The 20933-nt window shown below is 49.5% G+C and overlaps 1 protein-coding gene across 1 annotated transcript in view; it reads left to right on the top strand.

Annotated features, from left to right (window-relative positions):
• Positions 1 to 7543: 7543 nt before the first annotated feature.
• tasp1 (taspase, threonine aspartase, 1) overlaps positions 7544 to 20933 on the top strand; it is a 63163-nt gene continuing 49773 nt past the window's right edge. Inside the window, exons 1-3 of the mRNA XM_042333289.1 lie at positions 7544 to 7697; positions 10927 to 10994; positions 18177 to 18245. Of these exons, the coding sequence (XP_042189223.1) occupies positions 7568 to 7697; positions 10927 to 10994; positions 18177 to 18245 (267 nt within the window). The 5' untranslated portion in view covers positions 7544 to 7567. The remainder of the gene's footprint in view (positions 7698 to 10926; positions 10995 to 18176; positions 18246 to 20933) is intronic.

The raw sequence follows: 20933 nt of genomic DNA on the forward strand, positions 1-20933 counted from the left end.
CTAATTACTGTCTGTAAAGATATACTGGAAATTAGGCAGGAAACATAGTGTTCCTGATATCCAACATTTAGCAGATAACTTGAGTCTGATACCCCGAACAAGAACACAATAAATTTATGCAAGTGGGCAGTACACCAGGAGGTGGTAATCCTGATTTTGTAAGGGTCAGCTCAACTTGTAATAAATCTGTTTCTAGAAAAACAAGGAAAACTCAATTATGTTCCCAGAGCCACAAATACAGGACATTATCTTTTGACAGGTTCCTTAGATAGGGAATATGGGGAACTTATTTTGTTTTCTTCCTTTCCTTTTTATTCCGGTCAAAGAAGGACAAGCTATCTTAAAAATTGTACAAATAGAAACCTCAAAGTTTAATAAGATTTTTTTTAATATTTCATATATTGTGTTATATTACTATGCCACAAACAATAATGATTTAATAATAATAATCCTTGCATTTGATATATTCATAGAATATACTGTAAAGTGAATTGACTGTATATTTGTGAGTAAAACAAGGCAGCCAATTGTGCACAGCAGTGTCCCACAAACAGTTGTGGATTGAAGTGACCAATTTTATTATTGTTTTTTTTCTTGAGGGATTATTATCAGGCGTGTGGAGAAAGGAAACTTGCCCAAGGTTTCACCTTGCCGGGAATTGATCCCAGGTCCCTCGCTTGCAAGGCGAGTGCTCTCACCATTGAGCTACAGGACTCCTATCCACTGAGCTACAGGATTTGCACTTATATATGGCCTTTCATGAAGCCCACTTCAGAGATAATGTGGAAACCTGAGCAGGATAGGAAATAAAGGATAGGAGGGTAGTCACCAAAGTAATGGTCAAAGAGGAATGAAATACAAATTATATTGTACTAATGTGACTAGGATATTCCACTGTGTAATGTAATATAGATAAACTCAAATACAGTAACATGAAGAATGATGGAATGATGGAATGAGTTTATAAAGTCCCGAACCCTTTCCTGATGGAAGTGAGTTCATAGTGCACACAACTGAATGCTCAATTGGTTGTCTTACTCAGAAAGTCCACAAGGGTGGCTGCTGTAGGAAATGGAAATATCACTCTGGTGCTCAGCAGCATCTAATATTAAAGATACTGTGGGACTAATCTCTTCTACCAGCAGCACTGGAGTAGTTTAAATAGTTGGAGTAGTATTCTGACTGTCCAGCGCCTTGGGACGTCATCCCAATGTGAAAGGCACTATACAAATATAATTTATATAGTGCCTTTCAAAGTTATAGTATTTACTCATAATGAACCCAACTTGGGAGTGTTTGGTGCTGACGCTGGATACGGTGTTCAGAACCTAATTTGCATTTTAGTGACAGCAAACTATCATCCTCCTCCCCCCCAAAACCAATTGTCTAAGATGTAAGGTTTTGACAGGTTTCCTCAAAACAGCTTTTCACTCTCTTCTATCGGACTCTTAAACTTGATTTAAAGATCTTTGTAAATGTAAAAATCAAGTCTTTATGCAAATCCTTATAGAAAATCTCTAGCATACGTACAATAAAGTATTGGATATAGTACATAGGTAGTTTGAGACGTATGTGCATGCGACCATGAGGAAGATGGAAGGCAAACTAGATGGACCTTTTTTCGTCTAGCATTTCTTATGTTAAAGATCCATTGATAAAGAGTTCTGCTGACAAAAGGAAATTGATATATGAAGAATGAATAGATATGTTACTGTTTTTTTGGATTTTGAAATGAGATGTCAGAGAGGATCAGATGAATATAATTTATATAGTATTGTATAATACAGGCATGATGGGCCGAATAGCCTCCTTCTGTGCTGTAAAATACATAATATGTAAATTGTATTAATAATCCCTACAGTTCTTACATTTGATAATGCGCCTTTTACTTCAGGAGGATGTCTCAAAGCATGTTACTGAATCTTCTGTAAATTGGAGTGAATTTGTACCTTGTGGGCAAATGTTTACAAGATGCTAACTAGGATAGAAAAAGGCCATCAATATTTTCAAATACTGCCAAAGCAGCAAGACAAAAGGGCACAGGTTCGGAGTTGTGAAGGCAAATTTAGGACAAGCAGAGTAATCAACAATTGGAACAGGTTACTTAAGAAGGCTGGTAGAGGCAAGGATTCATTTACGAGACAATGTGATTCATTTAAGAAACAACGTCACATTGTAATGAGAAACCTGCAATTGAGAGCAAGCGAGCCAAAGGACAAATGAGAAAGAAAGGTTACTCTTTTATGGCCACCTGCATGCACCATTCTTTTTCAAGATAACAGGTATGAGATCCACATGTATCCTAGTTATTTCTGAATTAATTTTTTTCATCTTAAATAATGGATTCCACTATAAAAAAAAGATTACAGTTACACCTCCTGGTCTTTGATCTTTGACAAAGCCAGTTAGTAACAGACTATTTGCTGGAGCATCTAGGGTTAACTCACCTGATAACGTTTGCTTCAGTTGACGAACCAACTTGTCTCCACTATGTCCACTTATAGTAATAATATAGCGATGTAGCGCCTTTCACATCAGGAAAAGGTCTCAAAGCGTTTCACAAGATATACTGTAAAGTGTAGTGACTCTGTATCTTGCCGATGAATGCGGCAACCAATTTGTGTACAGCAATTTACAACAAGCACTCATGAAGCGACTTTGTATTGATACTCAGTGTGTGGGGAAATGTTACCATGATGTTCATTCTCAATCACTCTGGTGGTATATATTAATACATCGATATACCATTTTTGTTTTGCTAATTTTCAGCTCTCCTCATATTACTATTCTGCCCTTCGTGAAAAATCAATGTATTTTTTTTTGCTCTTGACACACCTTGATTTCAGATCTCAAATCCTAACCAGCTGTATCAATATACAGTTCATTGATTTAATTTGAAGGCTGCAGATACAGTTTGTTGAGCTAAAAGATAGTGGATCAAAATATTCTGTTGAGATAAATTGTTTCCATAAAACCGAAAACCAAAATCATTTAAATCATCAGTGAACTGTATAAACTATCAGAACATTAAGCACAAAGTATTACTTCTTGTAAAGCACATATATTAGAAAGCTGCATTCCACACTGACAGATTAAAACATGTTCAAAGCAATATAATGACATACATCAATACATAACTTTCTGGAAAGATAAAGATAAAAGCTTAAAGATTCTCCACGTCTAATAATTTGTAGAATATTCTTATCACATTTCTGGTGAAAGCATAGATGGATATCCTACTTGACCAGATGACTTGACAAAGACTTTATGCATTCACCAGATGTTACACTTTAGGAACTGTTCTGTTAAAAGCCTCAGCTCTTGTATCGCTCAGGTGTGAGATAAGAAGCATAAACTTTATGTAAGTTAAAACAATCTAGTTTTTAAAATATTACAGCATAAAAATAATTTGGAATGTTTACTTGATTGCAACAACAACAACAAAATTACATTAATAGAGCGCCTTTCATGTCGGGAGGACGTCCCAAAGCACTGAACAATCAGGTCTCAGGGCCCGAACATGGGGGAGGGGTGGTGTAGGGGTGAGGGAAGGCAGAGAGGTGGGAGGGAGACCAAAGGCACAATCAAAGAAGAGTCTTGAGACCGACCTTGAAGGAGGCAAAGGAGGAAGTGAGGCGAAGGGACCGTGGGATGGAGTTCCAGAGTGTGAGGACAGAGAGGCTGAAAGCCCGGCCACCGATGGTAGGGCGGGTCGGGCAGGAGACACGAAGCAGACCGGAGCCCACTGAATGGAGGGAGTGGGCAGGTTGGTAGGGAGTCAGCAGGTCAGAGAGGTAGGAGGGGGCAAGACCATGGATGGCCTTGAAAGTGAGGACGAGGATCTTGAACTCAATCCTCTGGGGGAAGGGGAGCCAATGGAGTCGGGCGAGGGTGGGAGTGCTGGGGTCGTGGAGCCTGGTGCGCGACAGTACACGAGCTGCAGAGTTTTGGATGATCTGCAGCTTGTGAAGGGAAGAGTTGGGAAGGCCGATGAGGAGGGAGTTTCCGTAATCGAGCCTGCCTCCCTCGATCCCATCCCTACCTCTCTCCTCATCTCCCATCTCCACCTTCTGGCCCCTCTCCTGTCCGATGTGATCAATCTCTCCTTGTCCACCGGTTCAGTTCCCACTCCCCCTAAAAACAGCCGTTATCACCCCTATCCTGAAAAAACCTTCCCTGGACCCATCCCTCCTCTCCAGCTACCGCCCCATCTCTAACCTCCCATTCCTCTCCAAGGTCCTGGAACGAGTCGTCGCATCTCAGCTCCACTCCTTTCTCTCTCGCCATTCCCTTTGAACCCCTCCAATCCGGCTTCCGCGCCGCCCACAGCATGGAAACAGCCCTGGTCAGAGTCACTAATGACATTCTGAACATCTGTGATCAGGGCTCCTTCTGCTTCCTTGTCCTCCTCGACCTCTTTGCCGCCTTCGACACTGTCGACCACTCTATCCTCATACACCGCCTCTCCTCTTTACTTAATCTTCATGGACCTGCCCTTGCCTGGTTCGATCTTTACTTAATCTTCATGGACCTGCCCTTGCCTGGTTCGATTTCTGTCTCTCTCACCGTCTCCACTTTGTTGCCTCTAACGGTTTCTCCTCCAGCCCCCACACTGTCACGTCTGGCGTCCTCCAGGGCTCTGTCCTTGGCCCTCTCCTCTTTAATATCTACATGCTCCCCCTTGGTGACATCATCTGCAGACATGGGATCAACTTCCACATGTATGCGGATGACACCCAACTCTCATCTTTCTGACCCCATCCTCAACTCCAGGACCACTGCTGTCCTGACAGACTGCCTGTCGGACATCAAGTCCTGGATGAGGGCAAATTTCCTGCAGTTGAATATAAACAAGACTGAGGCCCTCCTGAATGGCGCGCGCCAGCGCCTCAGCACCTTAGGCTCTGGCAGCATCAACCTCCATGGTTGCACACTACAACTCATCAAGCCAGTCAGGAACCCTCAACTGTCTTTTCTTCCTCACATCCAAGCCATGACGCACTCTACCTTCCCTCACCTCCAGAACATCGCCCAACTTCGCCACTACCTCAGGCCGCTGAAACTCCTGTTCATGCCTTCATCAACTCCAGGCTCGACTATGCAAACGCCTGCTTGTCGGCCTTCCCAAACCCTCCCTCCACAGGCTGCAGATAATCCAGAGCTCTGCAGCCCGTGTCCTCTCCCGCACCAAACTCCATGACCCCATCTCCCCCATTCTTGTCTGATTCCATTGGCTCCCTATCCTTCAGAGGATCCAGTTCAAGATCCTGGTCCTCACCTACAAAGCCCTCCATGGCCTCGCCCCACTCTAACTCTGCGATCCCCTAACTCCCTACCAACCCGCCCTCTCCCTCTGCTCAGCCGGCTCCAGCCTGCTCCACGTCCCCCAACCCACCTGCTCCACCATTGGCAGGAGAGCCTTCAGCCACTCTGCCCCCAACCTCTGGAATTCCATTCCCCAATCACTCTGCCTCGCCCCCTCCTTAGCCTCCTTCAAGTCTCGCCTCAAAACCCTCCTCTTCAACCATGCCATTGGTCACCCCTCCCTCCCTCCTTCCCTGACCCCAGCTCAGGTCTGAAATGTTGTACACTGTCCAGCGTCCTCCCGACGTGAAAGGCGCTATACAAACATAATCTTGTTGTTGTTGTTGATGTGACAAATGCATGGGTGAGGGTTTCGGCAGCCTGAGGGCTGAGGCAGTGGCGGAGTCTGGCAATGTTGCAGAGGTGGTGGTAGGCAGTGCCGGTCATGGTGTGGATGTGAGGGATAAAGGACAGTTCAGGGTCAAACAAGACACCCAGGTTCCTGACTGGCTTAGTGAGGTTGAGTGTGCAGCCATGGAGGCTGATGCTGTCAGCGTCTGAGGTGAGGAAGCGCTGGCGCGAGTCAATCAAAAAGGCCTCGGTCTTGCTGACGTTGAGTTGGAGAAAGTTGTCCCTCGTCCAGACTTGATGTCGGACAGGCAGCCTGTCACAACGCCAGTGTTCCTGGGGTTGACGGTGGAGGCAGAGAGGTAGAGTTGGGTGTCATCAGCATACATGCGGAAATTTACCCCATGTCTGCGGATGATGTCACCAAGGGGGAGCATGTAGAGGGTGAAGAGGAGGGGACCGAGGACAGAGCCCTGAGGGACATCACACAAGACGGTGCAGGGGCTGGAGGAGAAGCCGTTTGCTGCGACAAAGTGGAGGCGGTGTGAAAGGTAGGACCTGAACCAGTCAAGGACAGAACCTTGAAGGGATTGCAGTATGAAAATACCATTCATACATAAGATTTAAACCACGGGTGCACCCCATATTTGTAAATCCAAAATGAATGCTGAAGTATTTAATTATTGCTCCATTTGTGGCCTTGAAGTTCTTGAGTGGTCCGAGACGCTCCGTGAAAGGTGCTGCATGAATTCAAACTGTTGATATTGAGGTCCAACCAGTGGTACAAGCCAGCCAACCCCCTCACACGCCAAACCCTGCCCGGCCCCTCACACGCCAAACCCTGCCCGGCCCCTCACACGCCAAACCCTGCCCGGCCCCTCACACGCCAAACCCTGCCCGGCCCCTCACACGCCAAACCCTGCCCGGCCCCTCACACGCCAAACCCTGCCCGGCCCCTCACACCCCCTGCCCGGCCCTCACACGCCAAACCCTGCCCGGCCCCTCACACGCCAAACCCTGCCCGGCCCTCACACGCCAAACCCTGCCGGCCCCTCACACGCCAAACCCTGACCGGCCCCTCACACGCCAAACCCTGACCGGCCCCTCACACGCCAAACCCTGACCGGCCCTCACACGCCAAACCCTGAGCCGCCCTCACACGCCAAACCCTGCCCGGCCCCTCACACGCCAAACCCTGCCGGCCCCCCTCACACGCCAAACCCTGCCCGGCCCCTCACACGCCAAACCCTGACCGGCCCTCACACGCCAAACCCTGCCCGGCCCCTCACACGCCAAACCCTGCCCGGCCCCTCACACGCCAAACCCTGCCCGGCCCCTCACACTCCAAACCAAGCCCTGTCCTTCACAGGATACACCACGGAGTGTAGTGACTGTGTCACGTGTGGATGATCCAAACCTCTTCCCCACACGCCTCCAACCAACCAACCAACCAACAGTGCAGTGTCGTGTTTACAAGGCCTCAGAAGCTACCAGCCTTTTAATTACAACCGCACCCCCCCCCGCAGCCGAGCCCACCCATCTCAAGCCCTGACCACCCACCCACACACACACACACCCACACACACAGGGCCGCACCAGGTCCGGGCAATGACATACCCTCCGGAAGTGACGGTAGATCGAGACCGGAAGTGGACGGTGTAAACAGCGGCTCGCGGAGCGGTTGACAGTTGGACCGCGGGGAAAAGTCGGAGCCGGTGACCGCTTATCCTCCGGTTCAAATAGAGCCTCCGGCCCGCACCGTGACAGCCCCCCGCCCCCCCCCCCTGTGCCGGGGTCTCTCGGTGAAGCCATGAGCCGCGGGTGAGGCCGCTCACCGGGTCTCAGCTCAGCCGCCGCCTCCACACCGGCCCCCGATGGAGAGAGGAAGCGGCGATGCGGCCGCTCGGCCCTGACCATGGCCGAGGCCGGTGGGAGTAGGGCCCCCGGAGCCGGGGAGGACAGGGCGGCCGCGGCGGAGAAACGGGGAGAGAAGAGAGAGATGGCCCCCGAGGGCAGGAATGTGGGGTTTGTACTTGTACACGCAGGTGAGTGAACCCCCCCCCCCCCCTCCCTCTGCCCCCTCCCCCCACTACCACTGCCCCCTCCACCCCCACTCCCCTCCCCCACTCCCTCTGCCCCCTCCCCCCCCACTCCCTCTGCCCCCTCCCCCCACTCCCTCTGCCCCACTCCCCCACTCCCTCTGCCCCTCCCCCCCCACTCCCTCTGCCCCCTTCCCCCCCCACTCTCTGCCCCCTCCCCCACTCCCTCTGCCCCCTCCCCCCCCACTCCCTCTGCCCCTCCCCCCACTCCCTCTGCCCCCTCCCCCACTCCCTCTGCCCCCTCCCCCCCACTCCCTCTGCCCCCTCCCCCCCCACTCTCTGCCCCTCCCCCCACTCCCTCTGCCCCTCCCCCCACTCCCTCTGCCCCCTCCCCACCCACTCCCCCCCCTCTGCCCCCTCCCCACTCCCCTCCCCCTCCCCCCCCTCTGCCCTCCCCCACTCCCTCCCCCACTCCCTCCCTCCCTCGCCCCCTCCCCCCCACTCCCCCTCCCCCCACTCCCTCTGCCCCCTCCCCCCACTCCTCTGCCCCCTCCACCCCCACTCCTCTGCCCCTCCCTCTGCCCCTCCCCCCACTCCCTCTGCCCCCTCCCTCTGCCCCCTCCCCCCACTCCCTCTGCCCCCTCCCTCTGCCCCTCCCCCCCACTCCCTCTGCCCCTCCCCCCCACTCTCTGCCCCCTCCCCCCCCACTCTCTGCCCCTCCCCCCACTCCCTCTGCCCCTCCCCACCCACTCCCCCCCTCCCTCTGCCCCCTCCCCCATCCCCTCCCCCACTCCCTCCCTCCCTCTGCCCCTCCCCCACTCCCTCCCCCACTCCCTCCCTCCCTCTGCCCCCTCCCCCCCACTCCCCCACTCCCCCACTCCCTCTGCCCCTCCCCCCCACTCCTCTGCCCCCTCCCCCCACTCCCTCTGCCCCCTCCCTCTGCCCCCTCCCCCCCACTCCCTCTGCCCCCTCCCTCTGCCCCTCCCCCCACTCCCTCTGCCCCTCCCCACTCCCTCTGCCCACTCCCCCCACTCCCTCTGCCCCTCCCTCCCCCCTCCCTCTTCCCCTCCCCCCCCACTCCCTCTGCCCCCTCCCCCACTCCCTCTGCCCCCTCCCCCCTCCCCCCACTCCTCTGCCCCCTCCCCCCCCACTCCCCCCACTCCCTCTGCCCCTCCCCCCACTCCCTCTGCCCTCCCCCCTCCACCCCCACTCCCTCTGCCCCCTCCCTCTGCCCCCTCCCCCACTCCCTCTGCCCCCTCCTCCACTCCCCCCACTCCTCTGCCCCCTCCCCCCCCCACTCCCTCTGCCCCTCCCCCCCCCACTCCCTCTGCTCCCTCCCCCCACTCCCCCCCACTCCCTCTGCCCCTCCCCACTCCCTCTGCCCCCTCCCCCCCCACTCCCTCTGCTCCCTCCCCCACTCCCCCCCACTCCCTCCCCCCACTCCCTCTGACCCCCCACTCCCTCTCCAACTATCTTTTTCTCCCACTCCCTCTGCCCCCCACTCCCTCTGCCCCCCCATTCCCTCTCCAACTATCTCTTCCCCCCCATTCCCTCTGCCCCCGATTCCCTCTCCAACTCCCTCTGCCCGCCCCCCACTCCCTCTGCCCGCCCCCCACTCCCTCTGCCCGCCCCCCACTCCCTCTGCCCGCCCCCACTCCCTCTGCCCGCCCCCACTCCCTCTGCCGCCCCCACTCCCTCTGCCCGCCCCCCACTCCCTCTGCCCGCCCCCCACTCCCTCTGCCCGCCCCCCACTCCCTCTGCCCGCCCCCCACTCCCTCTGCCCCCCCCACCACTCTCACACCCCCCAACTGCCTCAACTCTCCCCCGTCTCAACTCCCGCCCCCCCCCACCCGTACCTTGTGTTTAAACTAATAATCCTTGCATTTGATGAAGCACCTCACCACGTCGTCCAGATGTCTCACAGCGCATCACAGGATGGATATACTGTAAAGTGTAGTGACTGTATTTTTGGGAGAACCAAACCCCTGTGCACCACCCACATCTCCAAACAGTACAATGTCCTGTTTACAGGGCCAGATCGGCCACCGGCCTTTTAATTGCAACCGATTTATATTCATGTAAATTCATATAAGCCAACAGTTTATATGAATCTATATTTATATTGCATCCTTCAAGTGATGGGAGGTAGTAGTGTGTCTCCTAACGTTTAAAAATCCAGACAGGTTGGTTTCGTGTAGTGGTGGCTAACCCAATAAATGTTCTGGATTCAGGGCCATGGGTATTGTGCTCGGCAGCTACTGGAAACAAGGCATTGATTTGGAATGGAGTCCCCTGGACTGGTATGAATGTTCAGCGGGTCACTAGTTGATGGCCCCACTGGCCATGCAGTGGTTTAGACTTTGCAACGGGCAATTTCAGGACAGACACCGGGAAGTAAGCCTTTACCCAGAGGGTAATTGAAGATCGGAAGGGTGGTTGAGACCAGGACCTAACCTTGGTTCTTAATCTTGGTTTACGCATTCAGTTTTCTGGAGTCAAATATTTGGTTTGAAGGCTTGAAGTGGAGTAAAAGATAGTATAAAAGTAATGTTCTGATCTTAAACACGTGCATGTGCTATTGACATCTAATTACATATTCAGTTTTTATTTATTTGTAAGATTTCCAAATTGGATTTTTATCTCAAATTAACTGCTATAAAGAAGCTAAGAGAATTTTTCTAGAATGAGCTTGACCTAGAATTGTTTTTGTAGTGTTAATTGTATCAGGCACAATGCTACAATGTATTTAGTGTTAAATTTGTTATTCTTGAAATGTTTAACAACAAATTTAATTGTAAACTCCTGTTAATTTCTGAAATAAAAGCCTTTCAGTAGGTGGTATTCAGTAAGTAAACATTGTTACTACAATAATAGAACCCATCAACAGAATATTTTAAAATGTATCTTTATAGTTATGATTGTGACTACATTCAATAAAGTTTTCTGCCAAAAAGTGTAGTGTTATTCTTCAAATAAATGTGATAGTAACAGAATACCTAGTCAATCCATTTTGCAGTACATCCTGTGATGTGTTTGAGATGTCCCAATGACGTGATAAGGCGCTGTATCAAATTCAAAGTTTATTATTACAGTATTTAGAAAAGTGAGTGTAATAGTTGCATTGCTTGCATGTTTTGTTAAAATCTAGTTTTATTTCACAGATATATTATGATATAATAACATAATTGTTTAATTTTCAGTACACTACTAATTATTTAATAACTGGTTGCTTTAGGAGCAGGCTATCATTCTGAATCCAAGGCAAAGGAGTACAAGCAAGTTTGTAAGAAAGCCTGCCAAAAGGTAGGAATGTCATCTTGTGATATTCTGAACAATACTGTACAGCACAGGAAAAGACAGTTGCTATCCACCTACCATTGCAAAGTTTTTTTTTAAAAAATACACCATATTTTCATACTCCTTGATCAATTTCTTTGGGAAATAACTATAATTCTTTCATGAATGTTCTGATACTATCTATCTCCCTGAGTAGTCCATTCCACATGTTCACCATTTTGTGTAAAGCGATTAAATATAAACTGTATGTTCACCTTTCTCCTTTCAGTTTAAGCCCATGCTCCCTTGTAAGTTTGCTTTTAAAAATCGTTGCATTTCATATAGCGCCTATGACGTCTAAATTGGGCAAAACTCTTCAAGAAATTTCAAGAAAATCTATTTACTGTATTTATAGGCAAACAAGGAACCAATTTGCATCACATAATGCAGACAGCTTTGAAATAAATAAAGAATTAATCTAGAGATTTTTTTACCAGAACAATGGGAGAAACTCCTCTCTCAAAGGGCTTGAAACCACCACTGACCGAGATGTCATCCTCTCTATCTGTGACCAGGGCTCCCTCTGCCTCCTTGTCTGCCTGGACCTCTCCGCTGTGTTCAACACAGTCAATCACGCCATCGTCCTCCTCCGCCTTTCCTCCGTCATCCACCTCAGTGGAACCGCACTCGCCTGGTTCGAGTCCTACCTCACAGTACATCTGCACAAACGGCTTCTCCTCCCGTTCTCACCGGGTAAACTTCGTGGTACCCCAAGGATCCATCCTTGGCCCCCTCCTCTTTCTGATCTACATGCTCTCTCTTGGGGATGTCATCCACAGACATGAGGTACACTTCCACATGTATTCGGACGACACCCAACTCTATTTTTCCACCTCAACAGCAACAACAACAAGATTCCATTTATAAAGCGCCTTTCACGTCAGGAGGACGTCCCAAGGCGCTGAACAGTTGGGTCATGACCCGAGCAGGGGGGAAATGGTCAGGGTGAGGGAGGGAGGAGGGGGAAAATGGTCAGGGTGAGGGGAGGGAAGGGAGGGAGCGAGGAGGGGGAAGAGAGTCGAGAGGGGAGCTGAAGGCTCGGTCAAAGAGAAAGGTTTGAGACCGGCCTTGAAGGAGGAAAGGGAGGAAGCAAGGTGAAGGCATTGGGGATAGAGTTCCAGAGCCGGGGCTGAGAGGCTGAAGGCCCGACCACCGATGGTAGGGCGGTTGGGGCGGGGGATGTGGAGCAGACCGGAGCCAGAGGAACGGAGGGTACGGGCGGGTAGGGAGAGTGGGGGGGGAGAGGGGGAGGGAGCAAGGCTGTGAATGGCCTTGTAGGTGAGGATGAGGATCTTGAAATCAATCCTCTGGGGGATGGGGAGCCAGTGGAGGCGAGCGAGGGTGGGAGTGATGTGATCGCGAAGCCTGGTGCGGGACAGTACACGAGCTGCAGAGTTCTGAATGACCTGCAGCTTGTGGAGGGAGGTGCGGGAAGGCCGGCGAGGAGAGAGTTCCCATAGTCCAGCCTTGAGGTGATAAAGGCGTGAACCAGGGTTTCAGCAGCGTGAGGGGTGAGGTAATGCCGTAGTCTGGCGATGTTCGGAGGTGATGGAAGGCGGTGCCAGTTGTGGTGCGGATGTGAGGGAGAAAGGACAGCTCAGGGTCGAACAGAACCCCGAGGTTCCTGACCGGCTTTGAGAGGTGGAGAGTGCAGCCTTGGATGCTGATGGTGTCGGCGCCTGAGGTGCGGAGGCGCTGACGTGAGCCAATCAGGAGGGCCTCGGTTTTTCGCACGTTGAGCTGAAGAAAGTTGTCTCTCGTCCAAGACTCGATGTCGGACAGGCAGCTGTCAGGACATCGGTGGTCATGGAGTTGAGAGTAGAGGAGGAAAGGTAGAGTTGGGTGTCATCCGCATACATGTGGAAGTTAACTCCATGTCTGCGCATGATGTCACCAAGGGGGAGCATATAGAGGGTGAAAAGGAGGGGACCGAGGACAGAGCCCTGAGGGACACCACATGAGACAGTACGGGGGTGGAGGAGAAGCCATTCGTCGAGACAAAGTGAAGATGGTGAGAAAGGTACGACCTAAACCATTCAAGGACAGTGCCTTGCCTTGCAAGACAGTGGACTTGCTCACTTTGCGACCCCCAGTCTCCTGATGTTCTGTCAGCCTGCCTGTCAAACCTCAGGAGCTGGATGAGCGCAAACTTCCTTCAGCTGAACATTGACAAGACGGAAGCCATACTCTTTGGCTCTCATCAACGTCTAAAATCACACGGTTCTCAACTCCACCTACTCGACCTCCCACTAAAACTCTCCGAACCCATGTGAAACTTATCAAGCTACCGGCCCATCTCCAACCTCCCCTTCCTATCCAAGGTCCTGGAACGAGTTGTCGCCTCCCAGCTGCGCTCTTTCCTCTCCAACCATTCACTATTCGAACCCCTTCAGTCGGGTTTCCGTGCTGCCCATAGCACAGAAACTGCCCTGGTCAAGGTCACCAATGACATCCTGACCATCTGTGACCAGGGCTCCCTCTGCCTCCTCGTCCTCCTCGACCTATCGGCAGCATTCGATACGGTCGACCATGCTATCCTCCTCCACCGCTTGTCCTCCCACCTAAACCTTCAAGGCCCTGTCCTTGAGTGGTTTAGGTCGTACCTCTCCCACCGTCTTCACTTTGTCTCCACAAATGGTTTTTCCTCCAGCCCCCGCACTGTCTCGTGCGGTGTCCCTCAGGGCTCTGTCCTCGGTCCCCTCCTCTTCACCCTCTATATGCTCCCCCTCGGTGACATCATCCGCAGACATGGGGTTAACTTCCACATGTATGCGGATGACACCCAACTCTACCTTTCCTCCTCTACCCTCAACTCCACGACCACCGATGTCCTGACAGCTGCCTGTCCGACATCGAGTCCTGGACGAGAGATAACTTTCTCCAGCTCAACGTGCGCAAAACTGAGGCCCTCCTGATTGGCTCACGTCAGCGCCTCCGCACCTCAGGCGCTGACAACATCAGCATCCAAGGCTGCACTCTCCACCTCTCAAAGCCAGTCAGGAACCTCGGGTTCTGTTCGACCCTGAGCTGTCCTTTCTCCCCCATATCCGCACCACAACTGGCACCGCCTTCCATCACCTCCGGAATGTCGCCAGACTACGGCACTACCTCACCCCTCACGCTGCTGAAACTCTGGTCCACGCCTTTATCACCTCAAGGCTGGACTATGGGAACTCTCTCCTCGCCGGCCTTCCCGGCACCTCCCTCCACAAGCTGCAGGTCATTCAGAACTCTGCAGCTCGTGTACTGTCCCGCACCAGGCTTCGGGACCACATCACTCCCACCCTCGCTCGCCTCCACTGGCTCCCCATCCCCCAGAGGATCGAATTCAAGATCCTCACCCTCACCTACAAGGCCATTCACGTCCTTGCTCCCTCCTACCTCTCCGACCTACTATCCCCCTACCTACCTGCCCGTACCCTCCGTTCCTCTGGCTCCGGTCTGCTCCACATCCCCCGCCCCAACCGCCCTACCATCGGTGGCCGGGCCTTCAGCCCCTCGGCTCTGGAACTCTATCCCCCAATGCCTTCGCCTTGCTTCCTCCATTTCCTCCTTCAAGGCCGGTCTCAAGACCTTTCTCTTTGACCGTGCCTTCAGCTCCCCTCTCGACTCTCTACCCCCTCCTCGCTCCCTCCCTTCCCTCCCCTCACCCTGACCATTTCCCCCCTGCTCTGGTCCCGACCCAACTGTACAGCGCCTTGGGACGTCCTCCCGACGTGAAAGACGCTCAATAAATGGAATCTTGTTGTTGTTGTAGGTGTCTAGTTCGACCCCCAATTATCCTTCCTCCCCCACATCCTGTCCATCACCAGCACCGCTTTCTTCCACCTCCGACGCATTGCCTGTCTCCGCCAAATCTTCTCTCCGGAAGCCGCTGAAACCCTGGTCCATGCCTTTGTCACCTCTTGGTTGGACTATTCAGGTGCCCTCCTCACCGGTCTCCCCTCCACTACCAGGCCATACAAAACTCTGCTGTCAGTATTCTTACCTGCACCAAACTCCGCTCCCCAATTACCCCAGTCCTTTCCAGACTGAACTGACTGCCTGTCCCAGTGAGGATCGATTTCAAGATCCTCACCCTTGTCTTCAAATCCCTCCACTCCTCTACAGCCCCCCTACCTCTCTGACCTCCTCTATCCTCAAAACAGTGCCCGTTGCCTTCGTTCCACCAGGTCTGGCCTCCTCCTTGTCCCCCGTGTCCTCCGCTCCATCCTCAGCGGCCGTGCCTTCAGCCACCACGCTCCGAGGCTATGGAACTCCCTTCGCCTCGCCCCCTCTCTTCCTATTTTCAGGTCTTGGCTGAAGACCTTTTCAACCACGCCTTTGATCACCTTCCTCCCCCTCCCCCTGGCTCTGCCCTGAGATCCGTTACTGTGAAGCGCTCTGAGACGCTGTCCGGTGTGGAGGGCGCTACATAAATCCAAGTTGTTGTTGTTATGTGAAGTGCTACCATCAGAGCCAAGCTGACACTTTTGTGTACGAATTACATGTTTTTTTATTTAAGTTTTTTTTGGCATATTGCTGGCATTTTTTGGCATATTGCTGAAATGCTTTACATTGTTTAGAGCCTTGGGACGTTCTCCCGACATGAAAGTGCTATACAAATATAATCTTGTTGTTGTTGTTTAATGTATTGCAAGATACCAAAATGAAAGAAAAAGATCACTAGGAATATCTCTTTAGGATGTTGTTGCCCATCCAATCTCTTGTTCCATAAAACTAAGGTTTTTTTTTGACTAACAAATTTCTAATTCCCAGCATTTGTGTCACGTTTCTTGTTTTTACTTAGTGAGCAGTTACTTGTATTCCAACTGGTATTTTTTTTAAATAGTACAAGAGTACAATTCATTTTTAATGTTGGCTTTAGGATAATTAATGTGTTTCTTTGGGTAGACCAATTAGACCACATACTGCTCCTGCGTAGTAAGTGAAAAGAGAAGGGAGTTTCTCCTGATGGCCTAACCAACAATCACACAGATAAAATTGGTCATTCACCTCGTGGAGTCCTGTAGCTCATTGGTTAGAGCACTCGCTTTGCAAGTGAGAGACCTGAGTTCATTTCCAGGCAGGTCAGGGCGAAACCTTGGGCAAGTTTCCTTACTCCACACAGAGCCTAATAATAATCCCTCCAAAACCAAAAACAATAATAAATTGGTCATTTTCAATCTACGACTGTTTGTGGGACATTGCTGTGCGCAATTGGCTGCCGCGTTCGCCCATAAATATGCAGTCAATTCACTTTACAGTGTGTTCTGTGAAGCGCTTTGGGACGTCCTCCCGACGTGAAAAGCGCTATATCAAATGCAAGGATTATTATTATTATTATGGCTGTTTGAGGGACTTTGTTGTTTGTGTAGTCACTATTTATTTGTAGGCAGTCATTTTTAATAAATACAGTGAAGTGCTTTGATGTCTATCAAATGCAAAGATTATAATGCTTTTGCCACATAAACCATGGGGTGAATAAGGATGCTTGATTCCTCAAATGTTCATTTCAGTTCAAACTTACCCTACCCTAGATGTAAGAATGCCTCCGCTTTTGCAGATGGCCACAATACATAGTTCTTCTATTGGTCCTTGAAAAATTATATGGACAAGTGTGATTTCTATCTAATTTTAAGTCTGCTTACATGTGTTGTCTGCAAAGGCTACAACAACAACAACAACTTGGATTTATATAGCGCCCTCTACGCCGGACTGCGTCTCAGAACGCTTCAGAGTAATGGATCCCGGGGCCGAGCCAGGGGGAGGGGGAAGAAAGTGACCAAAGGCGCGGTCGAAAAGAAAGGTCTTCAGACCTGAAAATAGGAAGAAAGTGGGAGAGGCGAAGGGACTGAGTAAGGGAGTTCCAGAGCCTTGGGGCGTAGTGGCTTAAGGTACGGCAGCCAATGATGGAGCGGAGGATTCGGGGGACAAGGAGGAGGCCAGACGGGGCTAGATTTGTCGGTCCAGGTGTAGATTGCTACCAAGTGGGAAAAATACTGCTCCTGGTCCTTCCTTCCAAATCCTGCTGAACAACCAGGCGAGCTTGTCCACAATCAGCAGTGTCGAGAAACGCTCTGAACCATCTGGCTCATGATCGTGTCTATCGGTGTCACGGGGGTTGACTCGATTCCAACATTCCATGGCCAAACTTACCACCTTGCAAATTGTTCAATTACAAGGTCCTTGCTTACTTACCCTGCACCTCTCCTGCAGGGAGGATGATCACTAGTTGGTCATTTGACATCTGATAAGTGCGTCCTCACTGGATACATAACAGGTATCCCAGAACACCGTATGAGCTAAATGGTAAGCAGTACAACTCGGCAAGAAATGCGTGATGCTCTGCATCAGTATCATGCTGCGTTGCTCTGCTGCCTAAAACACCTGTGAATCCTGATAATGGTTTACCACCTACGTCCCTCAGAATAGTTGGTCTTGGTCACCTCAGGGCTCCCCTTTAAACTTTCAGAAGCTCTTAGGGTATTTACAAAATGCCGGTCAATCCTTGCGGCTCACCTGTAATTGTTGCTCTTGCAGGTCTATCTTTAGATGATTGGCTTTGACAGCTCTATGTTGTGAGCTAGCTTCAGCAGCAGACCTACAGGTCCTGTAGTGATATTTCCCTTGTAATTTTTTCCCCCTTGCCAGTACCTGAACCCAGCAGTGTGTAGCGGATGACTTCATTGGAAGAATGAAGAAAAGACCCTCCTTACTATGTAATCATTCTATTCAAACATTTTATAAAATGTTTATTAAAATAATCAAAATGTTACAATAGATTGTCATAATAATAATCCTTGCATTTGATATAGCGCTTTTCATGTCGGGAGGACATCCCAAAGCGCTTCACAGAACACACTGTAAAGTGAATTGACTGTATATTTGTGGGCGAACGCGGCAGCCAATTGCGCACAGCAATGTCCCACAAACAGTCGTAGATTGAAAATGACCAATTTATTATTGTTTTTTTGTTTTGGAGGGATTATTATTAGGCTCTGTGTGGAGTAAGGAAACTTGCCCAAGGTTTCGCCCTCTGCCTGGAATTGAACTCAGGTCTCTCGCTTGCAAAGCGAGTGCTCTAACCGTCATCTAAAATATCTAATGTTTTAATGCAAAGCTTTTTATGGTTGGTGCACATTAACCCGAAACCTGTTTCCCATTCAGGCAATAGAGAAACTGCAGGCTGGAGCTCTTGCTGTTGACGTAGTAACAGCAGCCCTTGTCGAACTAGAGGTAAGAGTCGAGCTACAAACAACTTCTTAGATGAGATGCAACGCATCTCAGATGTTCTCATGTCTCTATAATCCATTAGATGGTTCAAATCACTTTGTGATTGGGGTATGGTTTTATCATGTCTACAGTCAAACCGATTAGATGTTTTACCTGTTTAGAAGTCTGTTTTTCTTGCCTTGACATCAATCAGCAACATAATGCAGCAGTGAGTAATTATGAGAAAAAAAAACCTGCCTTCTATTCGTTTTAGTTTTGTTATTATTTTTGAAATTTAGGGACAATGAATCAGAAAGGTAAGCTATTTTGAGATTGCCAAAAAGTGACATTATTTAATACTGTAATTGGCTGTAGTAGTCCAATTTTATATTCACAGTAATATTTGTGACTGCCAGTTTTGTTCTATTGGTCTGCTTGCAGACTGTGTCCTTCAGTTTGACTGTAGAAAAGCTAAAAGAAAGGTGCGAAAACCATTTTTAAAAATGTTTTAGCTGATTCAGATCCCCGGTTTCTGATCATGCTTGGAATTCAAAATACTTTATTGGGAGTGGGGTGGGCGAGACCAACATTGCCGCGAATGGCCCATAAAATATACAGTTAATTCACTTTACAGTATATTCCTGAAACGTCTCAAAGGCGTGGTAAGGCCTATATCAAATGCAAGAATTATTATTTTTATTCTGTGTAAGGTGGAAACTGGCAAGATAATCCTGTTTTGGAGAATACAGTAAAACTCCCATGGCTCTGTATAATTCGTATAACTGCCTAAGTGGTACATCTGCCCAAGTCCTGTTGAATTTCCTGTAACTTTCACATAACTAATACTTTGTATAAATTGTATTAAATGTATGGTCCTGACTTATGTGAGGTTTACAGAGAGATTGGAATGCTAAAGAGGTGTGAGATTTCCCTTCATCTAATGCATGCTCTTGTCACTCTGGTTTAACAAGTGAAGGTTAACTTTGTACATAAGCTTGTATGGCTAGTATAAAGTTCCAGCTGGCAGCACTATCTGGGAGAATTTTAACTGCTATTGCTATTGGCATTTTTATAATTGGTGCAATTTGTTGACATTTAATTACAGCAGTTCTTGTATTCCTGGCAAAAACATAGAGCCTTAAATCCCAGCAACTTTTGTGTTGCTGTTCCAATCAGTATCTTCTATAAATTTGAGATTGCTGGGAACACTCAGCAGGTCAGGCAGCATCTGTGGAGAAAGGAAAGTGGCTCAATGTTTCAAGTCCATCACCCTTCTAATGGCCTGCTTCACGTCACCCACCTCACCCGCCCCACTATTGGCAGGCCAATCTTCAGCCACTCTGCACCCCCTCTGGAACTCCATCCCGCAGTCCCTCCTCCTCGCCCCCTCCCTTGCCTCCTTCAAGACCCTCTTCTTCGACCGTGCCTTCCATCTTCCTCCTTCCCCTCCACCCTCCCCGATCCCGAGTCCCAGATCAGGTCCGAAACATTGATTGAGCACCTTGGGACGTCCGCCTGACATAAAAGTGGAGTCCTGTAGCTCAGTGGTTAGAGCACTCGCTTTGCAAGCGAGAGACCTGAGTTCAATTCCAGGCAGGTCAGGGTGAAACCTTGGACAAGTTTCCTTACTCCACACAGAGCCTAATAATAATCCCTCCAAAACCAAAAACAATAATAAATTGGTCATTTTCAATCTACGACTGTTTGTGGGACATTGCTGTGTGCAATTGGCTGCCACGTTTGCCCACAAATATACAGTCAATTCACTTTACAGTGTGTTCTGTGAAGCGCTTTGGGACATCCTCCCGACGTGAAAAGCGCTATATCAAATGCAAGGATTATTATTATTATAAGGCGCCATACAAATGTAATTTTGTTGTTGTTGTGGATGTGATAAATGTGTGGATGTACTGCAAAGTGAGTTGACTGTGTATTTTGTGGGAGAAACTCTGCAGCCAATTGCGCACAGCAGTGTCCCACAAACAATTTGAGTGACCGATTATTACACCTGGAAGCGATCCTTTCAATCGACTTAACAGCCGGTTTCCTACTTACTGCTAGGTAAACAGAGGCGTGTGGAGTAAGGAAACTTGCCTAAGGTTTCACCCGTGCCGGGAATCGAACGTGGGTCCTCTCGCTTGAGAGCCAAGTGCTCTAACTGTTACCTACAGGACTCCTACAGAGTCTCTGTAGGTGTTTCGAAATCATCCTAAATAATTGTGCTACATTATTGTAAAATGATCCCAACGTGGCTAACATTACATAGTTAAAGAACTTTGGCTAGCTCAGTATATGCTCGGTAAAATTTTCTTACTACAACATAAAGTTCCAGCCAAAGTGAAATTCGAGTTTTAAAGTTTTTTTTTCTTAGCTCTTATTTTACTGCACTCTCCTCTCCTGGAGGCAGTTGTTCTTGACAGGGAGTTGTCCAGACACCCTTTGATATCTTACCCAAGTTCCTATTTTCGTGTGAACCTAGACAGTGATTATTGGCAGGCTATTTGACCATGTTGGACTTCAAAGCGCAATCCAATGCTTTCCTTGTCCTTCCATCAGCACACAAGAACTTTTTTTTTGACATTTCTTGTTTTTAAAAGAATGATGGAGCATGTTTTTCACTGAAAGTGTCTTCTTCTAACATTGTCTTTTTAAATAATCATGCTCACTGCAGCACTGTTCACTGAATGTTCCTCAGTTTGAGAAATGCCGACG

This window comes from Callorhinchus milii, unplaced genomic scaffold, assembly GCF_018977255.1.
Source record: "Callorhinchus milii isolate IMCB2004 unplaced genomic scaffold, IMCB_Cmil_1.0 Scaffold3, whole genome shotgun sequence".
NCBI lineage: Eukaryota > Metazoa > Chordata > Chondrichthyes > Chimaeriformes > Callorhinchidae > Callorhinchus > Callorhinchus milii.